Source organism: Neodiprion virginianus, chromosome 2 (genome assembly GCF_021901495.1).
Source record: "Neodiprion virginianus isolate iyNeoVirg1 chromosome 2, iyNeoVirg1.1, whole genome shotgun sequence".
In the NCBI taxonomy this organism is placed as follows: Eukaryota; Metazoa; Arthropoda; class Insecta; order Hymenoptera; family Diprionidae; genus Neodiprion; species Neodiprion virginianus.
Genome location: NC_060878.1, coordinates 24,821,104 through 24,840,770, shown reverse-complemented (window position 1 = coordinate 24,840,770; position 19,667 = coordinate 24,821,104). Strand labels below are relative to the sequence as shown.

General features: G+C 36.2%; 2 protein-coding genes and 2 long non-coding RNA genes across 6 annotated transcripts in view; 1 reads left to right on the top strand and 3 right to left on the bottom strand.

Annotated features, from left to right (window-relative positions):
* Nucleotides 1–12,835, top strand: part of LOC124298036 (transcription factor A, mitochondrial) — a 35,710-nt gene extending 22,875 nt beyond the window's left edge. Inside the window, exons 5-6 of one of the 3 annotated variants that reach the window (XR_006906709.1) lie at nt 9,887–10,027; nt 12,613–12,835. The gene's annotated coding sequence lies outside the window, so the exon portion shown is untranslated. Of the gene's footprint in view, nt 1–9,886; nt 12,270–12,612 lie in introns of those variants that run through there. The other 2 variants (XR_006906710.1, XR_006906708.1) reach the window with 2 other exon arrangements.
* Nucleotides 8,074–9,891, bottom strand: LOC124298045 (uncharacterized). The gene is made up of 2 exons (XR_006906713.1): nt 8,661–9,891; nt 8,074–8,408 (listed from the first exon to the last, which is right to left on the bottom strand). It is a non-coding gene; the product is annotated as an uncharacterized LOC124298045 (long non-coding RNA).
* A 147-nt stretch (nt 12,836–12,982) lies between the features above and the next one.
* On the bottom strand, nt 12,983–16,168 carry LOC124298038 (uncharacterized). Its single transcript, XM_046749596.1, has 3 exons — nt 15,507–16,168; nt 13,746–14,113; nt 12,983–13,334 (listed from the first exon to the last, which is right to left on the bottom strand). The coding sequence occupies exons 1-3, from the start codon at nt 15,610–15,612 to the stop codon at nt 13,101–13,103; spliced, it is 708 nt and encodes a 235-aa protein (XP_046605552.1). The 5' UTR covers nt 15,613–16,168; the 3' UTR covers nt 12,983–13,100.
* A 748-nt stretch (nt 16,169–16,916) lies between these two features.
* Nucleotides 16,917–18,285, bottom strand: LOC124298044 (uncharacterized). The gene is made up of 3 exons (XR_006906712.1): nt 18,244–18,285; nt 17,960–18,134; nt 16,917–17,876 (listed from the first exon to the last, which is right to left on the bottom strand). It is a non-coding gene; the product is annotated as an uncharacterized LOC124298044 (long non-coding RNA).
* Between the last annotated feature and the right edge of the window lie 1,382 nt (nt 18,286–19,667).

The following is a 19,667-nucleotide window of genomic DNA, read 5'->3' as shown; positions in this document are numbered from 1 at the left end:
GAAAAATGTTACTTACCGTCTCATCTTTGGACATTCGTTTAATACCGACTCGGATGAGAGTTTGTTTCCGCACTCGCTACCCTCACAGTCACAGTCCTCACACTTTGACCAAAGTCATATCGAAGATCTCGATATTAGTTCTAGCATTCGCAAAAACACAACAAAGAGTAAAAGTCAATTGTCACTTTGTCGTTCGTTTGTCGTTTGTCGTCGGCGGCTCGGCGGTAAAGCCCCGAGTTCACTCCTCACACTTTGACCATCTCGAATAATCTTAATGCGCCGATCGCGAAAATCTCGACATTAGTTGATTAGTTTTAATTTTGAATTGGTTTCAATATTCAGGAAAACACACCAAAGAATAAGTCACTTGTGTCAATTCGTCGTTCGTTTGTCGTTTGTCGTCCGCGCCGTCGGCGGCTCGGCTCGGCGCACTCACTGTTTACGAGCGAGGATTGGTCAATCGTTGCTAAAGAAGCGCTCATGTCACATGTGCCTGCACGGCAGAAAAAGTAAGCTCAAGATGAATTTTACCATCAGCGCCATCTACTGGCGCGATCTACTTTTTCAAACGTAATAGATCGACTATCGGCGTACTAGCGTACTAAATCCTATACAAAGGTAATAGATCTGTTACAATTGTAATAGAGTGGCAACACTGATTCGAAGGCACAAGACACTTTACACCATTCGAGTTTGACTGCCAATGAGCTGGTCCAGGACTTGCAGTCTTATGTAATGAATCCTTGTGTTTATGTTTTGCAAACGTAAAAATGCGATATCGTAGGGTGGTCCCCATGTTCACCGAATGTCGTTATCTCGATTCATGTAATTGTTCTGGTGCGTACCGCTCCACGCACACGGACAGCCTCGCGCGTTGGGCAAATCATCATCAACAGCAGAAATTCAAAAATGGATAAAAGTCGGAATTCAAAATATTCGGCTTCTTAACAAAATTTTCCGTAATGGTCGTACTTGGTTATATGATAGATGTTTGACTCACTTTCAGATCAGAACTCACATACTATCCTGGTGATATTCCATAATCTGTCAGGTTACGATTCGCATTTTCTGATTAGAGCATTGGAACCTAAATTGACGGTGAAATTACTTACCAAGCAAAACTACGTTATTCATTATCGCGTTTTAAAACAATGTTTAGAGTTAGGTTTAAAATTTGTCAAAATTCATCGAGTTCTTAAGTTCAGACAAACAGCGTGGCTTAAAAAATACATAGATTCAAATACAGATTTGAGAAAAAAATCAAACATTGAATTCGAGAAAAATTTTTATAAATCAATGAACAACGCTGTTTTTTGGTAAGACAATGGAGAACGTTCGGAAATACAGAGATGTTAGATTGATCACGAAATGGGGTGGAAGGTACGGTGCTAGAGCTACTATAGCCAAAACAAATTTCCACAGCTGTACAATCTTCAATAAAAATATAATAGTTGAAATGCCTAAAAACAAGAGTCAAAGTCAACAAACCAATGTATGTAGGCTTCTCCATTTTAGATCTTTCAAAATCCTTTATTCACAATTTCCATTATAATTATATTAATCGGAAATTTGGCAACCGACAAAATTTTTTTTTATTTTATTTTATTTATACAGACCCAACAGCCTATTGGCCAATAACAGGGTCACTGATTGTTATATTTACAATGTATAGCAAATAGAGAGATTTTACAAAATATTTGAGATTAATACTAGGTTTCACTAAATTAACTAAATTAAAGTATTTTAAGATAAATTTAATAGAGCTAATTAATTTTTCATTATAATTGATTGACTATTCTCATCTTATTACTAGCGTCGTTGACTAGTCTAAGTTACCACGTAAATTGACAAATATGGTGCAAAGGACACTGCTACTGATGGAGTTGTACGAGTTTGTTATGTCAACCTGATCACTATTTTGATGTAGATAATTACAAATAACTAACAATCTATGTAGTGGAGATGACTGGATGAAGTTAGTACGCGCAGAAGGTAGATAAAATAACTGCGGTGTTTTGGTTGTACGTACAGGGGTATGTAAAGGTATCATTTCCAGGAATCTTGGACAGTGAATGCGATCCTTAAATAAATTTATTATAAACAATACAGCTGAAATATTCCTCCTCTCTTCCAGTGTTAGTACATTTGCATCTATACATAATTCCATATAGTCAGCACCGTGACACGGATAGTTACCGTACTTCTTCCACGCAAAATATTTTAAGATCCTACGTCGGACTTTTTCTAAATCATTAATATGTTTCCTGTACGTAGGAGACCAAGCAAGGGCTGCATACTCTAATTTAGGGCGAACCAGTGTCTCATATAACACTCTGACTGTATTAATATTTTTGAAGTTCTTTGTTATACGGATGACAGAGCCTAACGCTTTTAAGGCCGAGCGTGCTGTAGCTGAGTAGTGTTCAGTGAAAGTGAGCCTTGAATCAAAGATCACACCTAAGTCCTTCGTTGTTTCAGATCTGTTTACTAAGATTCCGTTTATTGTGTATGGAAAATATATGGGTTGTCTAGATTTACTATAAGTAACAACTTTACATTTACTTTCATTTAAGCAAAGTCTATTGTCCTGACACCAAGTTGTGACTGTATCAAAATTACTTTGCAAAAATATACAGTCATCTAGTGATCTAATAGATAAATAGTATTTCGCGTCGTCCGCAAACAGATCAATGAAGCAAGATACTACGTCACTTATTGGATTAATAAATATTAAGAATAGCAGTGGTCCAAGATTTGAACCTTGTGGTACTCCCGAGGAGGAAGTATATGATCTGGACCAATAGCCATTAAAAAGTACTAAGTTATGTCGCTCAGTCAAATATGATATCAATAAATTAAGTAGCCTCTCAGGTAGTCCAAGGTTTACTAATGCTTTAATCAGTAGAATAATATCAACCTTATCAAATGCTTTAGAAAAGTCTGTTTCAATAACATCTACTTGCTAGTTTTCAGAGATGGAATTATAAAGGTATTGAGTATAAGGTAGCAAATTTGTCAATGTGGATCTCTTAGTAAAGAAGCCATGTTGGTTAGTCGAAATAACCTTATTAAAGTACGACAAAAGTAGATCATAAACATACATTTCGAAAACTTTTGCAAAAGTAGGAATGATCGAGATAGGTCTGTAATTGTTTACGTCTGATTTATCACCGGACTTATAGACAGGGCATACTTTGGCCATTTTTGACTTATCCGGGAATGTTCCAGTAAAGATACATTGAGATATCATTAGGTAAAGTGGGTATGCAAAGCTTTTTGAACAATCTTTAACAATGGCGCAAAGTATGCCATCAGTGCCTGTTGTCCACTTGCTTGGTAATTTTTTTATATACCCTACTATATCTAACTTAGTCGGAAGCTTTAGATCACCAAGTAATACTGAGTTAAGATTATTTGAAAACTTATTTGGTGCATCATACAGGGGATTAAACACACTACTGAAATGTATACCGACACGGATAGTTTAATATACCACTTCACCGCCCCCGATATTTACAAATTTTGATCTAAAGACATAGGAAACTTTATACCATCATACCGTAGCACTGGGCTGAAATGCGGGTACGAGCTGGTCGCGTTAGGATGGTTGTTGTCGGCTGGGAACAGAGCTGCGGTGACCGATCAACGGAAGCAATATGAGTCGCTGTTACGAATGTTGACAACAGCCTTCTTATCTTGAATATCTTTGGGTAGTGGTGTGTATGTAAAGACACCGCCTCGTAGTGGCACGTACTTGTTAATGTTGACGGTAAGATTTATAATTTCAAGTAACGACCAGCCTGAATCCTTTTCCTGGAAATCTTCCACCTTTTTCAACAAATGCTCCGTCGCGTTTTCGATGAACCATTCGTTGATATCCGTTGTCTGGAGGATGATTTCATTTCTCGTATTAAAAAATTTGATCTCTTCCACCGTGCGATCATCTTCTCTAACTTCAAATTTACAAGCCAGGATAACGTTGGCTTTCAAGCTCCTGTCTTTCTTCAAAGCGTTTTTTAGTTTTGTCACAGCTAGTACCTTTGCGTCTTCTAGAAATCTCTCCACATCTTTATGCTTCAAATTGACGATGGATCCAGTTTGAATTCTCCCCTCGAAAGCTGATTCCAAATCTTCCCAGTGAACTCGATCGGTTCTTCTTACTTTCCGCGTACCTCCACCCGTTTTCTGAAGACGTTTGAATTTTTCCGCGAGCGCTTTCAAGAGTCCGAGCGTTGTGATAATTCTCATCTTTTCTCCAATCGATGAAGCCATTCGCAAAATTTTGTTCAGAAGCCGAATATTTTGACTTCCGAATTTTATCCATTTCTGAATCTCTGCCGTTGATGATGATTTGTCCAAGATTTTGCACGCCGATTCCATAATATCGATCAATCTCAAACACTTCGCGGATTCCATCTTGAGCTTTTTACTCACGTATACTTGACAAGTTGAGACTTGATGATCATTTGTAGTGATGAGCGTCCTTTTTATAGGGCAGCTGTACGTATAGTTGTGTATTCCCGCGCACCTTTTAGCATTCTTAGAGCGATAGTAACCCGACACCGCAGATCCTTGTCTCTGAATGTACCACAGCTATCGGTCGACCTTGCACGCTGGTCTTGACTGAACCCGTTCAAAATTCATCGTAAAGTTCACATGACAGTTACAAGCCAAAAAGAATGTCACGTGGTTGATATCAAACCGGCATCCGAGTGAGTGAAAAACAATTCTTAGAACCATTAATTTTGGAATGTCGCGTGGTTGATAACGTGGAAAAGGAATGTGGGGTGGTTGACGTTACACATCAGCAGTCCTACCGTGGGAAAATAATAGGAGATGGTTGACGTTACACATCAACAGTCCTTTCGTGGGAAAATTGTTGGGATTATGTTTAACGAGGCTAGGTGTTTTAGAATCAGGTTATATTTGTTTTATTCAACACATTTATATGTCTGTAATACAATATATCTTTTGAGAAACCACGTGTATTAATTTTGTTGCGACCGTGCGCGTTACCCATTCGAAAGAAAAAGGAGAGCGAGTCTTACAGAAAGGTTGTTAGGTACCACCTTACAAAAGTCTCTAGGGACTAGATACAGCGAGAAATCCCTAGTAACTTTAGTACAGCTTTATTGTCTATCTATATTTCAACAAAAATAATGCGGGACGGGTAACCGATATCCAGGTCGGTAAGAAAGTTCACGCCCCCGCTGCGCCCTCTACCGCTGGCAGGCGAGCACTACAGACTTTGACCTTCGGTCGGTAAGATTGTCGGCAAAGGAGCAGGAGTTTGACCTTCGACCGATAAAAATTGTCGTTAAAGCAGTGCGATTCTTACCGTCAACGATACACGGTAAACGATTTTGACCTTCGATCGATAAGAATTGTCGATAAAGCAGTGCGATATTTACCGTCAACCGGTACACGGTGAGGTTGCACGTTTTTTGACCTCAAGTCGGTACGGCAGAGCACGTTTTATCTGACGAGAGTGGGGGTAACCTTCAAGGGTTTGCGCCTGGGATGCGCGGAGCGGCTCGGTCGGTAAAGAAGGTGTTTGTACTCAGAACCCCCCTTGCTATGCTACTTCAGTGATTCGAATGTAATCACCTCGTCGAGAAGGAACATTTTTGAAAAGGTTGTACATGGCTCTCAAAAAGTCAATAAGCTCTCAACCTGTACCACGCACGCCAGCCTTAACCGCACAATGTGTTGTGTGTATTGCACAGGAATCGATATCAAGTAGCTCTGGATCATCTTTCTCATTTTTGATATCTTCTTTGAAAAGTCGCAGGTATTTGAAGTTGACGTTTGGGCCATCCATCGACAACTGTAAAATCTTCTTGAAGTCATAACTTTGTATTGCTTCCTTAAATACCTTCAACAATTCCTCAGATGTCGTGTGTTCGAGGAATACAGACGTCAGATATCTTGTACTTACTTCGTTTTTCGCTTAGTCCCAAAATTTGAAAATGACATCCATTTGTTGCTTTTGCGCAATCTTATCTCATCAAATCCTCTCATCAAATCCAAATACGTAATAATCAAAAGATTTAGCAATATCATCCAGTTGAACCTTGAAGAAAGGACCGAGACCGTACACAATTAAATACGAAATTTTCGTTTCACTCAGTTCTAGTTGCTGTACTTCATCCACCTCATTGAACATATATTTGAACAATGCCACTTTTTTTATGAATTACGTAGTGAGTCGTGATTCATTACTGTCCCATACACCAGATAGCTTTTCTCTTTGTTGTTGCTTAGCAATAATGGAGACATCGTGGTGTGGTGTAGGTATTTCTCCCACAGCCACTGTAGGGCCTGTATGATGCGAAGAGCTTGCCCGGGTAGTACTGGAGGGGAAAAAAGCTTGCAGATCTATGGATTTTTTCATAGCAGCAGCTTTCGGTATATGCTTGTTGGATTTCGTCATGTGACTAACAAGAGCCGTTCTTCCCATTGTGCGTACATTTATAAGACTTCCAGGGCACAAAGCACATTTAGCACTATGACGATCATTCCCTGGAGCTCGTAATAACCAATCCTTGAATTCTGGTTCCGAAAGCCACTTGTCTTGAAATGATATCGGCATTATCCATCAAAAGACACAAAACAACCCGGATTGAAAGAAAAAGTATGATATTGCTATGTAGTCGGCCTCTGACCTCGATAGCAGTGTTAAGACGATACAGGTCTCCTCAATTCGATTATTCTTTGTCGCTTTTGAAAAAAATACCAGACTGAATCAATTTCGGAATAAATTTTAAGCTTGCGAATTGCTCGGATTTCAATACAGTAGAATCTCGATGATTCGAATTGAACGCCAACGCCCACTGTTGCGGTACAGCGCGGAATTGGCACGGGATCTGATCGGCTCCGCCTGGCCGCGGTTGCCATTGTAAGCTATCGCATCAGTTGAATATTTTTTCGACCTATCACATTTTCAATCAAATCAACCGTATAGTTCAAATAACTCAATTGGTTGATTTGACCCCATCTGAGAGAAAACTTTCTGTGGCTTCAGAGCAATCTTGTTTTTTATCAACGCTGCATGTGTCTTGCAAGACAGCATTCTTCTGGATGCAAACCTACATAAATATATGATTTATAGTCACATGCTGAAATATATTTGTATTAAAAAACTATGAATTGAACTCACATTTGGAATAGCATCATCTTTCAGCCTAACTTTGAAGGCAGACGTTCGATCGAATGATTCCGGTGAAAAGTGACATGAACATAAATGGGCGTTTCTCTGCTATTTGGATATTCGTCCATACAAGACTGTCCTGAAGTAATTTCATTAAATGTTGAGAATGTTTGTCAATAAAATTAAGGGCAATAGTAAATTAAATATATATCTTAAAAAAGCCCACACATTTTTCTCTTGGTTTTTGAGTTATGGACGATTTTTCGCAAAACCGTGACAGGGGACTGTTGTAACCATCCAGGAGAATGTTTTATGGATAAAAATAATTAGTATTTTTGTTTAAGTAATGAAACTCTTTATTTTTCTTTACCATTCTTAAAATATGTAATTTTTTGAATCAAATCAACAGTATTATAACAAATCTTACTTATTATAGTGACTTTTCTTAAGCCCAATAACAGTTGCGTTAAACTTCACAAAACAATTAAGTCTTAAAAATACTGTTAAACTAAGACAACTTCTTGACTAAAACTTCTAAACTTTTAAACTATGACACTAAAGTCAGTCTTTATAATAATGAAAAATACGGTATCCTGCTTTTTAACACAGAACCAAAAAATATAAAAAATAATAAACAAAGAAACATTACTACTGCTAATTAATTATCACAACCGATATTTTAGGTCGACATAATACTTTTAAAGTAACTAAAATAATTAACATTAATTGTACAACACCTTACAAACAAATCAGTCTTAACATTGTACTTTAGGGAAAAATATTTAAATTAATTAATTCTTCTGAAAGACTGGTACAGATACAGGAAAATAATAAAATAATGTTCTCCCTTTTAGACTTAGATCTGTATCTGGTAACTTCTGCAATATTTGATCAAAACTGCCATCAGAAATATCATTTTCGTCCATTCTAAACTTGTGGCCCTTCTTATCACAAATTTTCATAAAAGTTACTGTTAGTTGCATGACTTTTTTTTTTTTACACGATACTTAGAACAATGCTCTTGCAAACCTTTTTTACAGCCTTATGCTCACGACGACTCATATCTTTAACTAATTTTCTTTTACCTTTTTCTTTTTTCTGTTGATACTTCTGCCTTTCTTTATCTTTCAATTCTTCTTTTTTTTGAGGGTCATATTTAAGTCGTTGATATCTCAAACGCTCAGCTATACGTTTTTGTTCAAGTATTTCTTCTCTTGTTCTGGGTGACTTCTTTTTCGGTGGCATTTTGAGATAATACCTAGGAAAGAAACGTTACTTTTAGTGGTCAAAACCTAAGAAAACAGTAGTATGAACAGTCCCTTGTGGTAGGAACACTCCCCTGTGCTATGAAATGACAGGGGACTGTAATTTTTACATGAATACTTAATAAAACAATATCATTTAAAAACATTCAGATAAACGCAACAGACGTGGCTACATACTAAATGATCAATTATTTTAAACAAATTATCGTTATCAAAACTCTTAAAATAGTAAAAAAAAGGCTTACCAGGGGAATGTTTTTACTAATGGCCGAGACGCGTGGTTCACCAGAAGACGCAGTAGTAGCACCAAACAAAATGATGGCTGCCCGCTAGCGACACAACCGAACAAACTTCACACCGATTGCGTTCCGTTTCGCAATCTAAATACTTCGCGCCAAAACTAAATATGACTTCAGCGCGGTTTTAAAGTTTTAACAAGGGACTGTTTTAATAATTTGAGGACAGCATTCACACATGGATATTTTAATTAAAATTCTATTGTAAAAATATAATTGTGATGTATAAAGATGCTAACTATTTTTGTTAATGTATTTGGATATTTTTTATTCAATTATCAACGGCACAAAAATAAATATTTGTAACAAGATTTGTAATTCTGGAAAAGGGACGTACCAGGGGACTGTGTTTTGAGACGTCTGAGGTTCATTTATTCGAATATTCCATTATTAAATTCCTAAATAAGCTATGGCGTGCCAAGAATACCTAATTCTATGTCGGTATTGATACAACAAACTGAGAAATTTTAAGATTTATTTCATAAATTTAGCTTATGACAGCGATTTTCCATTTAGTGGAGAAATGCCCAAATAAGCATACTTTAGCATACTTACGTTCGTCAACCCCATCTTATCAATCCATATCCTACGCCTCTCAATATTCTTCGGAAAACTTGAATGAATATAGAATTAAGTACATTACTCGGTATTACAGCATTGACATTATTTACAGTTCCAGAAGCGTTACTTATACTTAAAGATGAAATGTAGTCTTATTCTCTACTTCAATCTCACATTGATTTTTGGGTTTTGTAAAAGATCTGTTTTTGCACTTAGGAGCTACACAATAAGGCATGTTGTATATTATTCTCACTCATTATTCAATTAAAAATATCGTTGTGGAAAATTATTGGCTACCTTCTGACCTAACCTATACAATAACAACAACGATCCGTCAAAGGCAGGTCCCTGACACTCGCCACTGCTCGCATACTTAAAAAATTGTACGCGTTTTGTCCCCGTTTTTTAGTTCCTCTACGTGGCGCTAGTAGACTTGTGACACGTTCGCTCGCTAGTGGTGGAAATTGGCGGCAGAATCGAGGGACATCTTGCGAACCACTTTTAGCAGCGTGTGTCAGGGGGCTGGTCAAAGGCAAGCCGTAAACGCTTATATATATCCGTGGTATTCATATGTATATCTATTTAGCTGTATATGTATATCCATATCTATTTAGCTCATCAATATGGCTGACGGCGCTGATGCCCCTTCCGTCTTTCGCTTCAGCCCCGCTGGGAGAGGCTCCGTCCATAAGTCCATGGCAGAAGATAATTTCATATGGGTCAAGCGAAGGCTCAGACACAAAATATCAGTATAGGTATAGAGCTTAACTAACAATGGAGTTGCAATTATCCTATTCACGCTGCTGTTTTGTTGTGGGTGGAATAAATTCTAGTGGTATCTAAGTGCCGTGAATCGTTAAACAACCGAAATGCTATCAGTCATTTCCGTGACAGCCACGTGACGTGAGTGTGTGAACAAGCCTGACCAGCTGTCACGGAATATGTTATAACAATTTCTTTCGTTACTTTCAATTTAACTGTGATCTGCCACTGCTATTTCACCCACAACAATTTTGAATAAGGAATCATTTCGTTACAAAACATTCGAAAAGTAGTCTCTCCTCTTCGACAATTCTTCCCGCGAAATTCACTTGTACGTGTGCACATGGGGTAGTGTCAGAATAATAAAAGATTTTACTATGTTTGACTCAAAGAGTATGTCAGTAATATGTCTGTTTAATGTATATTAACTTGGTCGGTTGCAATTTTTTTTCTAATTCATACAGTTTTTCTACCATTCTCCGGATGTAATTAAGTTACATATTATATACAGCTTCATTCTAAGATATTCCCAACCTTGACAATGAGCATAGCTTTTTTTTCAAATACTCTTCTGTAAATAATATAGTTGATGCCCTGTTAATCTTAACTAATAAGTAACTAGACATTTGAGTAAATGTTGTATCTGGAAAATATACACTTTCTGTTAAGGCAGTATTCTACTTTACAATTGTGAAAAAATTTTTTTTTACTTTTTTCGCAAGTAAATATATTCAAGAATGTTAGCTCAAAATTTTAGAAAGATTCAGCCCAGTTTTGAAAATAATGGAAATTATGGGCATAAAAATCGGCCAAACCACCGTGCAGTTTGACAATATGCGCGACCAACAGCGCATCGTTCGAGAGAACCGCCGCTCGATTGAGGCTTCTAAGGACAACAGAACTCAAAAAAAGCAGGCTAAATTAGATGACCATACTCACCTGGAACAAGTTGAAGGCGTATTATATGGCCCAGGTATCGCTGATTGAGCATAAGATCATTATTTCTACGACTTGTCACTTACAAAAACTTTAAACGCGTTTTTCTCGAAACAACGTTTTCAAGTATCGTGGTCGTGAAAACTCAAAAACTATTGGACCGATCCTTATGAAATTTTGAACACATATTCTATATGTTTGTATCAACGGACCTAACTACAATCAACTTGAAATTTTAATTGTAACTATATTTTTATTGCAAGAAAAGACGCAAAAAAAACGCAATTTTTTTTTTCTTTCGTATTTTAGCCGTCATTTTGTTGATTTTGCACATACATAAAATATTCTAGTTAGATCGGTTCCTGGAGTCATACTGAACATAAAACTATCTGATTTTTTTGATTCAGACCATCCGTCGGCAAGATTTTACGACCACGGCAACGTTACCTACTTTTTGAGGTGTTGGTTTTGACCATACTTTACATGTATAAAAAATGTATAAAATAAATGAAAAAAGTTTTTTTATGTACTTCCAGAGTGTATTTATTAAGCATTTCACACCCTACATCCATATCTTCAATAGTATTCTCAGAAACAATTCACAAAAATAGCGTTTTTTTCAAAGATGTAAAGTAGAATACTGCCTTAAACAAGTTCCATCGACCGACTATTTATATAAATTCTAAGTAACTAGACCCTTGTAACTTGTTTCAAAGGTTAAAAGTTTTGTTAATCCTTAAAATGATTCAAAATTAAAATGTACATAAACCAAGTAACTTACTTACATATTAGTATCAATTATCCTGAGGAAGGTCCATAAAAATGTAGAGAAAAACGCATTTTTAAAAATATTTTCTCCACGACTAGAAGTATATGTACTTGAACTGTTGGTCTCCGCTGTTCACCCATAATGAAACAAGAAAATTAAATTCTTATACGAGCTTTTACAGAAGACACAAAAAATCGCGTTTTTAAATAAAAATAATTATTTAAAAAGAAGAAAGTTGAATTAATAAATATAAAACTACAGAAAACCTATCCAAAAATTCGCATATAAAATCTGAATCCCTTAGCTGTATCACTTGTGAGTAATTAATATTAACGTAACCAAATGCGTTAGCTTGTAGGTTCTGCCGGGCATACTATGGCCAGTGAGGAAGACTAACTGCACTTCAAACCATTCCTCTCTATTCCCTGCAGCGACTAAACTAGTGAACCTCCTCCACATCTTAAGAACAATTTGTATAGGGGAGAGGCGAGCAAAATGGGCTGCCTGTACAATCAAATGCAAAAAATATCGATAATGCTTGAAATGTATTTTTAGGCCAAAGACAAAACGAATTGTGTTGCCAAAATCGTTCCAACGTTAAACGTTGTTGAGGGGCCCATTTTGCCTCACTCTCCCTTATATATGTATGTATGTATGTATGTGTGTGTGTGTGTGTGTGTGTGTGTGTGTGTGTGTATTATTCAATTACAGAAATAAATAATAATATAACTCATATACTCTGTTTTGTTTGTGCATCGACATAATTTTTAGTACTTCATTTAATTAGCAAACTAGTTTTCATATGCTGCACGCAAAACTTATTATGTATACTGCAAAATTTATTTACCAATTTCGTTTTTTGACTGTTTGTAGGGATACATTATACTGGGTGAAACTAATATTTCACTGCAATCATCTAAAGTGATTCGTTTGGAAGGATCATTATTAATCATGATTATCGTCATATTTCGTAAAGATTGAAATGTAGATGCTCCTTAAGCAAATATTTGTAATCCGGACATTAAGATTAAATGAAATATAGCTGTGACCAAGGAGTCGAAATACGTTTTTGAGCATCACTTCCCATTAAAAAGGGGAAAAAAACACTCCTTGTCCCTTTTCTATTTTCTGGAAATCAATTCGCCTTGATGGAATCTTCGAATACAGAGGTAGGTTTTCAAAAAAAAGAAAATTTATTATGAGTATATATATTATAATTAATTTATAGAAGGACAGTGTTTCATTATTTGACATCCAATTTTCAGGCGACGTTTCGTTGCCAAGTAAAAAAGATTTATTGTATATTGCAGTAGCTCATTATTTGATGAATCAATTGTTAGAACTGTTATATCAATGTCGTGCTAATACAATGAAGCCACATTGTGCAGGACGATAAAGCTGAAGATATAGATTGAAAATTCTTCTACAACTTTTCTACATATCCTCATGACCCATCTGAGATTACGAACGAGTTTAGGATCCACGCTACACAATATTAGAACCGCAGATAACATGTTTCCACCCTGCATTTCTGCTTTATTTTCAAATAGATGCAGTCTTACCAACACCAGTGTAAAGAATGGTACAAGAATATCCTGCAAAATGAAGAGTAATATAGACAATAATAGATCGTAAATTTTTCTAACCGTAGTTTAAAATTTTATTCCTTCGTTGGTCATTTTCTGATTTTTCACAAATAGAAACATTCCAGTTGAAAAAACATTCTCTTTTAGGATATATACGAATGAAAACTTCAAAACCCAATTTTGATACAGTCTTCAAATGGAAGTCATAATTATGCAAACATATAGTAGTAAAATCTTTGGTTTTCAATTTTTGTGCTGTAAGGGTTGATCAAATTCCCAGTGAGGAAATAGGTGTCGTCTTTGGCAAAGTTGTGAAGAGTGAGCAATTACTAGGTGATTACGAGTACATTCACGTTATGCATTAATATAATTCATATGGTGGATAGAGAAATAAGGGACTACTTACAATTATAATCTTACCTTGCCACAGAAACGTTGCAGTTGCAAAAGATATAAAATATTTACGAGCGCTGCAAGGAGTACGAGCGTCCATTTGTTTCCAAATACACTGAATAACACACCTGCATCGGCAGATTGAAATACTTTTTTGATAGAAGCATTCTTATTATCATTGTTTGGTACATTCGTAACTTTGTTTGTAACAGTATTGTTCTGTGTCTCATTCTGTACAATATGGTTCATCAAAGCAGGAATATCATCCATAGATGAACCCTCACGCCTATGTAAATTATTTGGCAATGATTCTGTTAGGGTTACGTAATCTTGATGTTCTAAATAAGTTTTGACCAAATCGTCATTCTTTGGTTGGGTTAGGTCAGGATGAACATCTGAAAAACATATTGCAATGGTGATGGTGAGTTCGAATTTCTCAAGATTCTTTATTACGTAGACTAAAGTCTAAACAGTTGAAATTTATATAAAGTTTTATAAATCAACATAGCAATATTTCAATTTAAATCATATTGATTCGATTCATGCTTCATATTTCATGTTGTAAAAAAAATGCTCACTTGAAAATAAAAAATTTCATTACTGGTCTCACGGAACTGTTATTGGTAATGAAAATCTTCATTCTATGGGCCTCTAGCAAACCTTTCAAACACGTTACTACAGAGTGGTTACAATTATGCTCAAATAAAATTCCCTGACCTTTGTCCATGAAACTTAAAGCCACTTTAGTGACCAAAAGCTCCAGAAATTGTGTACCTTTAATATATAAATATGGATTTAAAACCACATAGTATTGCTTCATTTCACACAAATAATTAGAAACTGAACGATACGATTTCAGAGAATTATATTGGCTGAATTTAAGAAGCATAGTCCAAGTTTGAAAACAATTTATCAAAATAGTACGTTTATCCCTATGGTCCATCATAATTCCCTAACTTTTCCCAATAGACAAAATTTTCGGACTATTCTCAGTTTTTCTGGGCTGTCGCCACCTTATACTAGTATATGTGATATTTGTGTATGTATACACTCCTCAGCACCACCTATGTGGATGCTGAAAAAACTTGGATGATAATTCTGTTCATGTGCACACCACAAGCATGTTTCTTTGCTTATAAAAGTACGCTGGAGGCTTATTAACCGGTACGCCAAAGTATATATCTCTATTTAAATTTATTTACATGCCACACCATTTGTGGCACGAGACTTGTTAGTTCTATCAAATAAATTGTACTATTATTGTTAATATAAGAATAATTGGTCTTAGACCACAAATAACTAAACTCTTAGGTAAAAACCAAAATAATTACAATTCATTACACAATTCCAAAGCTACTACGCAACATAGTTTTACCGACGATATTAAAAACTTTCAATTACTTTTTATAAAATTTGAACAATGTGAACTCTTATTACCCTTTAGTTAGCATTAAAAATATACAAGACTTGGATCTTTTGATAATTTTTAAATGTACTGTCACAAACATAAATCAAACACAAGGAAAAGATACAAGACTTGGATCTTTTGATAATTTTTAAATGTACAGTCACAAACATAAATCAAACACAAGGAAACTTTTAGAATCGATCGTTCCTCTATTTGACATCATGTAAAAACGATTCAATTTCTTTCTGGCCTCGAATAATGCAGCCTGACCAATAAATTTGCAGTTAGGTTACAGAAATATTAGTAAACATTTTATGTAATATTCATCGTACATACGTCCACTGATAATCATTAAAAGATTACGAAATAATTATTTTCACCTTCGTGTCCGATACGCTGTCCACTAGTAATTCTTTGCAATCGAGTCTCTGAATTTTCCAAAATTCGTTTACGCCGAGCCTCTCGTCTAGCAATCGCGTCTGCCATGTTTATTCAATCCACGAAGTAAAAGCTCTATTAGAAGTCGTGAAGTTTATAAAATGGAGCAAGAGCTCCATATGCTTTGCCGGTCATTCACACCCAAAGAAGTTGATCTGTTTTTAACCGGTTGTTGATCGTTTGATGGTGTTTTATAATGAGTTCTCGATGTTTGATAGTCAATTGTTTATTCGTTATTAATAAATCAAATTCGGTTAGGGAATTCGAGTAACGTCAGATCCTCATGATATTTTGGATTCGAATTGAGTTCCGCTTGTGCGGAATCGTTCGTTGGTCGTTTAGTGTTGACTAGCAATTGTCCATCCTTTAATAACCCCCGATTATCTGTGAAAATTCGCCCACACACACCAAAAAAAAAAACTATGGGTGCCAGCACATAACCGTAAAAGACGGTTTACATTGTCCGTGACCGTAACCATAACCGCTTCGATAGGAAGTTGGAGGGTAAGGAATCTGTGATATGGTTTACAACGCCAACTGACAACGCTTTCGTAGAATCATTCAGTATCTAAACTGTAACTTCGTACTGAAGCATTTCTAAGCATGCCCGCCCATTGTCAGCCTAAGGGTGGGTTCACAATGACGTACTGTTGCAGACACGAAGTAGTAGGAAGGAGCGGAAAGCGACAACACTCTGCGATAAATCTTGTTCCCAAATTTAAGGTAACGTAAGAAGAACTGTCTGAATACGACGCTTTAGCGCCTCTTACGCAAAAAAGTGAAATTTTCGCTATGTAATGTAAACAAAGAAGAGCAATGATCGTAGATCGTAACCTATAAATCTCCGTGCTATAAAAATACTCCGTAAATTTGTAAAATACGCATTGGAAGTGAGCCAAAAGCAGTGAAAACCGAGCACTGCTTGAGTGTTGTTTTCTTCCTCTAGATTTCATGCATTTTCATTGGTTACAATTCGACCGCGCTCCGCGACACCACGCCTATGTGAACCCACCGTAAGAATAAAACATTTGTACTATCCACGGAGTAGTAGGAAGGAGAGGTAGCATTCTGTCGCAAGTTCACGTTATGGTCGTCACGTGGCGCGTGCATGGCTCTGGCGGCAGACCACTATCTGCCTGTTTCCGCAGTTGTAGGAAGACGTGCGCATGTGTGCTTTCGACAGAAGCTTGCTGCAGATCATGCATGATTCTCGAAGGGTCTGCCGGCATTCACGAAGAGCAGGATGCACAGGTTCTCATCGGCAAAAAAAAAAAAAGAAGAAAACTATATGTATATTGCAAGATTTTCTCATTTATTTCAAATATAAAGTTCAAAATGACAGAACATGGCAGGTCATTCGTTGACTATAATCGTTATACTATATAATTATATTAATATTTATATTTTATATTATTAATATGCGGCTATAGTAAAATATATGATATATTACACCCATATACATATATAGGTATAATATAAGTCTGCATATTTTTTACTTTTACTTAAAGATAATTAGTCATAAACGTGTTACAGTTACTCGCGAGCAAAAATGAACAAGAAAAACACTGACTCACAAATCTATGTCTACAACAAGACTAGAAAAGAGGGTCTCTTCTACTGTTGTACAGTTATTAATATAAATATGTCTTTAGTTACATTTTTATACGTTGTAGCTTAAAATTATTAACTACAGTTTATAATAGTATTGATAAACTGATATCAAATGAGTAGAACAGTAGATAATAATGAAGTGTTTGAAATCAAAAAATAAAAATTAATACTTTATATAAATGTCAGAAGACTAAAATTTATACCAGATACCAAAAGCGTCTACAGTATCTAAATGTTAGCTATGTTAGTACAAACCCGCCGCATTTGTTGATATAGGTATAATGTTTCATTGGAAAACATATAGTTACATGTCACTTGTGGATATCACAGCCGCAGTACCAATTATAAATACTATGCTTGAGCATAAACATAAAAACTAACATCACAGCTATACGTACTAAAATATTTCTTAGTCAAACAAAGTACATAGGTACGTATGTTTGAATACACGTAGGATCTATAATAGGCAAATTGTGGGTCTCTTATTACGCAGTGTCATTGTCCTGAGTGTTCAACCTCGTAACGATGAGCCATTTCAGCCATATATTTTTGTCTGCGACCCTCCACATGGACAGAGCGAATGGCACGTCGTTTTGCATCCTGCAATCTTTTTCGTGCGCCCCGAATTGCCTCTTGCATCAGTCTCGCAAATTCTGTACGATCATGTGGCTGTGGTATTGTTCAACACTCACGTAAAGCATCTGCGTAAACAATCATCGAAACCTTGCATTGAATATAGGGTAACGTATTATTAGTCAATAACGATAATCTTAGTCATACACACCAAAAAATACCTTTCCGATACAGGTATTAAATAACGGTCGGAGATTCTCTTTATCTGAAACAGACTTTCCAGTCCAAGAGAATTTTTGTGTCAGGCTATCCGTCATGGCTTCCTTCAGAAATTGGTTGAGAGCATCTCTAGCTGTGACACCACCAACGTTAATAAGATAGTGTCTCTGAAATCCATATCACTCGTTTTTAAACTTGCAATAAATATCACTGAAATTAGTTACCACCCGAGAAAAAATACACTATCGGGTGATATGATAAAACTATAATGCTTACTAGAGATCGTTGTCTTTCAGGATCTTCTTCAAACTCTTAAATACCTCCAAGGTATCAACCCGGAGCATCAGCTATGAAGCATCTGAATTTTATTTTTACTAAATGATTCTTGAAATGGATACCACCGCTGGCGAAAACCTCTTGGACTTCATTTGTGAACATTTTAAAGAAATTGTTCGGGTCTTTTGGCTTACCCTTCCCATAATAGACACCTGCGATAAGTATAGAGCTATCAGGAATATTTATTATTCGGAACTGGATAGGCCAATACTGAGTTGAACCGTCTTTTGCACCAGCAGCTCCATCAGTACTAACATCGATTTCTAAGATATTAGGTATGGCATATGTGTGTTTCGACAGTTCTTTTAAAATTCCAGCAACAAAACCTACATGCCAATATTTTCCGGGTTCAACATCAATCAATTCAATGCGACGATTGCAAGTCCCAATCAATGTTCTTACATCTTGTGGAAGAGAGGCCAAACAGCGATGTGATCTGAGAACTGTAAGTATTGAGTTCGCCTGAACATTGTTGATGTTATTCTCAATAAAACAATCAGCTAACTGTGTTCGAAAGCAATTTTTTAATCGAATACTGCCTTCTTCACCCATAGACTGACTGTTACTATCGTCTTCACAGATAGCATCTGAATCTGAACACTCATATTCGGAAGAATTATCTTTCGCCTCGTGAGCTAAGTTATTCCAAGTAACCGAACTTTGCGGTTCGTGAGGAGGACTGTCATTTGGTAAAATAGATGCTACGACGTTTCCATTATTCAAAGATATTTCCTCAGAACTATCATTATTGACGATATTGCAACATAAATAAGGATTAGCATCGGCATGCCTCGCCATTCTACGGTCATTTAAACGATTACGCCGTTGCCTTTGTGTGAGTTGACTAAAGGGGTTTCGTTTCAGCCTAATCATGATTCAGGCATGTACCTATATAGACAAGCTACAGAAATTATTAATAATATTGCATATATAGTTATAGTAGAGGCAACAAATACAAATCTTTGAGAATTACGGGACTTGAAATTTGACGAAATATCACTTTCGTACGTAAAAGTAATAGCAATGGCCAAAAATTTAACTTAAAAAGTGAGCTAATATAGGTAATATTTTATTATATGTCAACGTTTGAACCCGACATGCAGGTCTCCATATGTGCATTAATTTTGAAAGATAATTTGAAACGACACTTACTCTGTGAAATGAAGTATTGTGTTTCTTTTTGTTTTCCTTCCAGCACCGCGTATACGTCTTACGGCTGATAAAATGTCGTCGACAATATCTTTACACGTTTTACTGGGATGCCCAAGCTTCCCCGGTTCCCGCTATTATTGTATGTAATATATAGGGTATAAGCATCCTGCGCGCACGTGCGGGAAGGTTGCGAAGTACGAAGAACAGAATTC

Coding starts and splice junctions, on each gene's coding strand:
- LOC124298038 (XM_046749596.1), bottom strand. CDS start 15,612: ATGGCAGACGCGATTGCTAGACGAGAGGCTCGGCGTAAACGAATTTTG. Junction 14,114..15,506: donor ACAGCGTATCGGACACGAAG/GTGAAAATAATT, acceptor TATGTTTTTCAG/ATGTTCATCCTGACCTAACC. Junction 13,335..13,745: donor TGCAACGTTTCTGTGGCAAG/GTAAGATTATAA, acceptor TTCATTTTGCAG/GATATTCTTGTACCATTCTT.